The sequence below is a fragment of the Symphalangus syndactylus genome, chromosome 2 (genome assembly GCF_028878055.3).
Source record: "Symphalangus syndactylus isolate Jambi chromosome 2, NHGRI_mSymSyn1-v2.1_pri, whole genome shotgun sequence".
Lineage (NCBI taxonomy): Eukaryota > Metazoa > Chordata > Mammalia > Primates > Hylobatidae > Symphalangus > Symphalangus syndactylus.
The window spans coordinates 136,709,138-136,716,552 of NC_072424.2; the positions used below are offsets into that span (position 1 = coordinate 136,709,138).

Here is a 7,415-nt window from a genome sequence, read left to right on the forward strand (position 1 = left end):
GCAGGAGGATTGCCTGAACCCAGGAGTTCGAGGCCAGCCTGGGCAACGTGGTGAGACCCCCATCTCTATTTTAAAAATTATTGTGATCATTTAAAACATAAATCTCTGAAAAAGTGAATGCTCTATCATTTGAGAAGGGCTCATTTGTTGCTAAAGGAGCTAGGCACACACCCAGGACCATGGCCCAGCTTGCCTGTTGTGTGAGTAACCGGGCAGCATAGCCTTGCCATCTGGACACCCCCAGCCACTCAGGGAGTCGTACAAGAATCCTTGTTTCCACTCCAAGGCCTCTGCCAGGCAGGACACACGGTCAGATCACCCCTGAAGGCTCTCAAGTACCTGCTTGGCATTCACTGGTTCCTAACTTCTGCATTGTTCTCAACTCCTTTCCTCCCTCTCCTGCCACATCCTCTGTTCTAATCCCTGACAGTTCCACTTTTATATCCATTTTCTCCTTCCCAGCCTCCAGAGCCCTCTCCCACCAGCTAGAGCCAACTCAGTCCATCTGAACCCTGTGCTAGCCCCAAGGGCCGACGTGGACCCAACAGCCTTGGGCTGTAGCACTGGACATGTGTCAGGGTGGCCTGACTTTGGCTTTGTGCTTCGACTTCTTGTTCTCAGCTTGCTCCCTGGATCTGATCAGTCATGTAACTAGTCTGTTTTCTCAGCCATGCATTATTTATTCTTACTAATTAAGCACATTGGAGGGTCCTGATTATTGGAGCTTTGTTCTCTCCCTCACCTGGGTGCTTGCCAGGTATCTTCCTTCCCCAGATGACCCAGACCCTTGAGAACATGGGTGGTGTTTGCTCTTCTGATTCCTTCTCCAAGGAATTAGAGTCGAGGGTGTGGGGGTCCTACCACCTATTGAACAATCTCTTGGATACAGATCACCACAAACTGTAAAAATCGCCTTTTCCACATTTACTGGCTCAGGTTGCTCTGAGAGGTGGATACTAATATCTCCTCCCCACGAAGGAGGAAGCGGGGGCTCAGAAGTTAAGTGGCTTACCCAAGGTGTGTGGCCAGAGGTGGCGGAGCCAGGGCTGCCCCTAGACAGCTGATTGGCAAAGCCCTCACTCCTCTCCTGCATCACAGAGCCCCACCTCCCAGGCCCCACTCCGCCTCGTCCTGCTGCTGGCTGGGTCTGAAATGAGATAAGCCTATATTGAGAAGCTCAGTTCCTCCACCCTGGACAATTACAACAATCTTCACGTTTGCCCCTTTATCCATTCATTCGACCAACGGATTGTCATTAAGCACATCATTTGTGCCAGGCAACGCTTCAACATGGCTTATTTTTTGGTTCAGCATTGACTGAGCAACCAGAGCTGTGGTTTGGATTATGGCACGCTCCTGCTCCCAAACCTTCAACGACATAGCTCAGCACAGGGCCTGCTGGAGCCAAGGAAGGCTGGGCAGACTGGGCAGTCAGGGAGAAGCTAGGACCTGGAACCACGCCCATCCGTGAAGCTGGGAAGGCCAAGCACAGTGTGCAAAGGGCATGACCAGGGCAGGCTGGGGTCTGGGAGGCTTAGCAGCAGGGGGGCAGGGAGGGGCGGGGCATCGAAGAGGTCCCACAGGGCAGGAGGATGCAGGGCAGGGAGGAGCTGACCAGACTCAGGGAAGATCCTAGGGCCCAGCCCCTCCCAGTCAGGGAAAGAACTCCAGACCCTGTGAAAGGTGAAAAAGGAGAGGAAGGTCCTTCCGCCATAGGACCAGGCTGCTACACCTGCTTTTATAAGGCAGGTGATGCCTTATAAAAATTGAGGCAGGCCAGGCATAGTGGCTCATGCGTGTAATCCCAGCACTTTGGGAGGCTGAGGTGGGCAGGTCACCTGAAGTCAGGAATTGGACACCAGCCTGACCAACATGGAGAAACTCCGTCTCTACTAAAAATACAAAATTAGCTGGGCGTGGTGGCGCATGCCTGTAATCCCAGCTACTTGGGAGGCTGAGGCAGGAGAATCACTTGAACCTGGGAGGTGGAGGTTGCAGTGAGCCAAGATCATGCCATTGCACTCCAGCCTGGCAATACAGTGAGACTCCATCTCAAAAAAAAAAAAATTGAGGCAGAAAAGGGTACACATCGTGGCTAACACAGCAACGGGATGCCTGCTTCAGGAAAGATGGATCTTGAGCCCAGGGGAGACAACTTGGGTCCCAGGGGGCCTGACTCATTGAGCAGCGGCACAGGCAGTGCTGGGGAGCAGACAGCCGACGGCTGCACCCCAGAGACCTGTGTGGAGGATCCACAGCCCTCCGAGATCCGATCAGCTCTGGAGGCTGGAAGTCTCTCTCTGAAACTCACAGGGAGGGATGCTTCCTTGCTTCCTCCAGCTTCTGGTGGCCCCAGGCATTGCTTGGCTTGTGGCAGCATCACTGTCATCCCTGCCTCTGTGGTCACAGCCTCATCTTCCCTCCATGTCTCTTCTGTCCTTATGGGAGCACCAGTCCTATTGGATTAAGAGCCCACCCTACTCCAATGTGACCCCAAACTAATTACATTTGCAATGACCCTATTTCCAAATAAGGTCACATTAGGAGGTACTGGGGGTTAGGACCTCAACGTCTCTTTTTGGGGGACACAATTCAGCCCGTAACACCTGCTATTAGAGTTAGCTATACACAGGTCCGCATCCTTCACGACAGGTCTCCATCCTTCACAGCACTAAGTTCCTTGTCTACCGTTCAGTGGTTTTGGAATGAGACAGACCTGGGTTTGCCACTCACCCTTTGTATAAACTGGAGCAAGATTCCCAAGCAATCTGTCCTTTCCCATCTGTAAAATAACCACAACACCCAGAGTCACTGTGCTACTCATTAGAATCAATTCATGCACCGGGCGAGTGCCCAAGAAATTTTAATTATAACAAAATACAATAAATTAATAAATGTATTAAAACAATAATTAATAACATTAGTCAATTAGTTATTAAATAAAAGAATAATTAATATTGTGTGTTGAACATAGCAGGTGCTTAATACATAAACGTTAGTCACCATTTCCTCTAATAGGTATGTACAAAACTAGCCAGCTAGCAGAACACTGGAGCTGAGGAGCTTTTCCAGAGGGAGGGAGAAGCGGTGGCCCACAAGCCCTGGAGGCCCCATCCATCCCCTGCATCGCGAGAATTGCTGAGGTGACTACGTGGCGCTGCCCATTCTTGCCTGGGTGGCAGGGAGATCCCGGTTCCCACTCCCACACCACAGAATCCTGGCTGGCTCTGTGGAAATGTGACGGTAGAACAGGCAGAGACTCCACACCCGGCTCTGTTCTCTACGGCTGTGTGTGGGTGTGTGCGTGTACGTTTGTGTGTGTCTGTGTGTAAGGGCTTGGAAGACAGAGGCCAGAAGAGCCAAGAGTCCTTCCAAAAGGATCTGTTTCAGGCTGGAATGAAAGACGGCAACCACAGCATGCCCTCCGGCTCTGCTGGCCTTCCTGGTTTCTGCGGAGAACCAGATTCTCCTGTGAAAAGAGGGTGGGTGGCAGACGCAGCCAAGCATTTGGAATCAGAGACCTGGGTCTGAAACAGAACTCTACCTTTGACGAGCTGGGTGACCTCAGTGACCGCAGCTTTCTCTCAAAGTGGGGCCGATAAAATCTGCCCTATCAAAGAAGAACATGATACAAGTGCCAGCTGTTAATATTGATGTCTCATTGTTGCCAACCCTTGAAGATAGGTTTCCAAAGCACATCCACGTTTACAAAGTACTGTCGCAGCTTTGCTTTGTTTTGATTTTCATTCAGACAACAAGAAGTAAAAAACAAAACTAAACCTTTTAATTACTATTAGAAAGAAGGGAATATGTCTAAGGTTCAATATTCATCTGCAATGGGATCAAACTTGGCCTCCTTTATCCTCTGCATATTTTATGAACATCCAAAAATATATGCTTCTATTTCGAGAGATTTCCTCTTCTTCTTTATTTGCTTCTTTATTTTTCTTTTTCATTTTTCTGACCCTATGTATTATATTGAAGAATTTCTTCTTTTTTTATAATACATTTCATTTCATTTATTGATTGATTGATTTATTTGAGACGGACTTTCGCTCTGTCACCCAGGCTGGAGTGCAGTGGCACGATCTCGACTCACTGCAACCTCTGTCTCCCGGGTTCAAGTGATTCTCTTGCCTTAGACTCCCAGGTAACTGGAGCTATAGACATGTGCTACCACTCCCAACTAATTTTTTTTTTTTTTTTTTTAGTAGAGACAGGGTTTCACCATGTTGGTCAGGCTGGTCTCAAACTTCTGACCTCAAATGATGAGCCCACCTCGGCCTCCCAGAGTACTGGGATTACAGGCATGAACCACTGCGCCTCGTGAGTTTCCTCTTCTTAAGAGCAATCTCTGACCCAGCATATGCCCTCATTAGACTTTAAACAAAACAAATCCTTCCATAGTACACACTAATCATCATTTCCTTGAGGTTTATAGGTAAACTGTTTTAAGGTGACATACCAAAGTGGATGCAGGTTTTTAGAAAAGAAGATAGTGATGGAATTTTATCCAGAAATCACACGTTTGAGAGACAGACATCATTGTAGCAGATCAACACAGACACACTGCAAAACATGAATAGTTTGGCCGGGCGTGGTGGTTCATGCCTGTAATCCCAGCACTTTGGGAGGCCGAGGCGGGTGGATCACAACGTCAGGAGATCGAGACCATCCTGGCCTACATGGTGAAACCCCATCTCTACTAAAATACAAAAAATTAGCTGGGCATGGTGGTGCAAGCCTGTAATCCCAGCTACTCAGGAGGCTGAGGGAGGGGAATTGCTTGAACCTGGGAGGCAGAGGTTGCAGTGAGCTGAGATCACACCACTGCACTTCAGCCTGGTGACAGAGCAAGACTCCGTCTCAAAAAAAAAAGTTTTATTATTAAATTTAAACTTTCCAGCAAAGCCCGTGAGGGCGATGGATAAGATGCACATAGATAACCAGAGAGAGGTACAAAGTGTGATGAGGTCAGAGAATAAATAGCTCACATTCTTTGAGGGCAGTAAGGACCTAGAGTCTTTCTTCTGATGTGGGAGAGATGAGCGCCCAGATAAAGAGAAGGGAATAAACTATGGCAAGCTGTTGATCTGAGGTAGAAAAGCAAGTTTCTTTTTTTTTTTGAGATGGAGTTTTTCCCTTGTTGCCCAGGCTGGAGTGCCATGTGTGATCTTAGCTCACTGCAACCTCTGCCTCTCGGATTCAGGCAATTCTGCTGCCTCAGCCTCCTGAGTAGCCAGGATTACAGGTGCCCACCACCACACCCAGCTAATTTTGTATTTTTAGTAGAAATGGGGTTTCACCATGTTGCCCAGGCTGGTCTCGAACTCCTAGGCTCAAGTGATCCTCCCATCTAGGCCTCCCAAAGTGCTGGGATTACAGGTGTGAGCCACTGTGCCTGGCCAGGGTGAGCTTTTTCACCCAGTAATTTTTGTTCCCTTTTATTAGCCTGAACTTGTCTGAATCCCCTACCTCCTCCATACATACATACTAGCTACTAGAAGGTATAAAACAGTAGGAAATAAATGTCTTAAACCTTTCCAGATTAACAAATTTGTATTGAGCTCTGATAACTCTAATGAATCATTGAGCAACACCAAAGTTTGAAAATGGTTGATCTCACTTGAGATTAACTTTGAATGTGTTGCTCCTGGTTTTGCAATCACCTGACAGTTTCTTCCTGTCTGCTGCACAAAATTAATCCATTGAGACCATGGTGTTGCAGTAAAGAAAGAGTTTAATTGATTTGAGGCTGGCCATGCCACATGGAAAAAGAGATACTACTCAATCTCCCCAAAAATTCGGAGGCTAGTACAGTTTGGAGGCCAAGTACAGTTTAGTGGGCAGGGAGCTAAGGAAGGGACAATGCTGATTGGCTGGGGAATGCAATCACAGGGGAGTGGAGAACGGCCCTCTTGTGCTAAGTCCACTTCAGGGTGGGGACCCCCAGAGGAGTTGCTGGTCTGGCTGGGGCCATCTGGTAGTCAGCAATGCAAAAGCCTGAAAAGACATCTCAAAAGGCCAGTCTCAGGTTCTACAATAGTGATGTCATTTATAGGAGTAATAGGGAAGTTGCAGATCTTGGGACCTCTGGAATAATGGCTGATAGTCATTTTTTTTTAATTAGAAAAAGTATTTATTTCTGCTCCTTTCATACATCTTATTGTTCAGGAAACAGTCTTACATACATATCTGAAATAATCTACGGTCACACACTCTAGTTAAAGGCAAAGCACCGTAGGTAAACCTGATCAGCTGTCCAGAGTTCTCAGCTTATGGAATCTTGCTTCTTGATTTAATGTCAATTTCTGAAAACAGAAACGTCATCTCCAAAAAGTGTTAAGGAGGTTGTAAAAAATAATCACTTTATTTGATATTATAGTTGTAAATATGGAGCTTTTTTTTAACAAATGAAAAACTAAGAAGAAAATGCCACTCAACATCGTTGGTACAGCAATAGGTCAGCAGGGAAAAAAAATACTGTGATAAACTTGTCTCTTTAATACCAAGAAGGAATTCTAGTCCAAGCTTCAATACGCTTCCTGTTTTTTCACTAGATATTTCTTTTACTGCTGCTCTTCATTCTTTTCCACATTTCTTATTAGAGGATTGAACAGCCTTTAAACTTCATTGACAGGAGCAAATCCAGTATCCACTGAGTTCTTCTCAAAGGCACTCTAACCCATCAGATAGCCCGGCAGTTTCATTCTCATGAATACTCTAGCCCTGAAAAAGCTCAATAGGACACAAATGAATCCAGTGAATAGAAGAAGAAATCTACTGAGTTTTGGGATATTTGGTGCAGTCCATCGGTCCAGGAATATGAAACCTAAACCTCCCATTGTAAACAGGAAGCTGGATGCAAGTCCTTCCATAATACATTGTTCATTTACTCTGTAGGCCAAGAAAGCTACCGGCCTCTGATGCCCGTGTTCATCAGTCATAGAGCCAACACTTGGAGGTTGAACAATAACATCATAAATTATTCCTCCAGTGAGGAGGAAGTAAGACACCACCATCAGAGCATACACAATCATGGCCGACGGCACGTGCAGCCAGGGCGGCTTCTTCACCATCAGGTTGGGACATTCGAGCACTAAGAATGGGACACGGTACAAAGTCTCCATGTTGGTGGCAGCAAGGGCGGCTGGTAGTCATTGAACTATGCTTACTTTTTAGCAGAGTTCAGGCCCCTCTCATCCTCCTAACCTCGTGGTTAGTTTTACAAGGGTGGTTCGGGTATTATTTAAACCATAAACTAAATTTCTCCCAAAGTTAGCTTGACCCAAACCCAGGAATGACCAAAGGCAGTTTGGAGGTTAAAGGCAAGATGGAGGCCGGGTGCGATGGCTCACGCCTGTAATCCCAGCACTTTGGGAGGCCGAGGCGGGCGGATCACGAGGTCAGGAGAT

The 7,415-nt window shown here is 47.0% G+C and overlaps 1 protein-coding gene across 1 annotated transcript; it reads right to left on the minus strand.

Moving 5' to 3' along the window:
* Positions 1 to 6,637: 6,637 nt before the first annotated feature.
* Positions 6,638 to 7,142, minus strand: LOC129475994 (oligosaccharyltransferase complex subunit OSTC-like). The gene has a single exon (XM_055268546.2). It carries the CDS (start codon positions 7,128 to 7,130, stop codon positions 6,681 to 6,683), a length of 450 nt encoding a protein of 149 aa, XP_055124521.1. The 5' UTR covers positions 7,131 to 7,142; the 3' UTR covers positions 6,638 to 6,680.
* Between the last annotated feature and the right edge of the window lie 273 nt (positions 7,143 to 7,415).

Bases quoted from the DNA above. Each gene is read 5' to 3' on its own strand.
- LOC129475994 (XM_055268546.2), bottom strand. From the start codon at position 7,130: ATGGAGACTTTGTACCGTGTCCCATTCTTAGTGCTCGAATGTCCCAAC.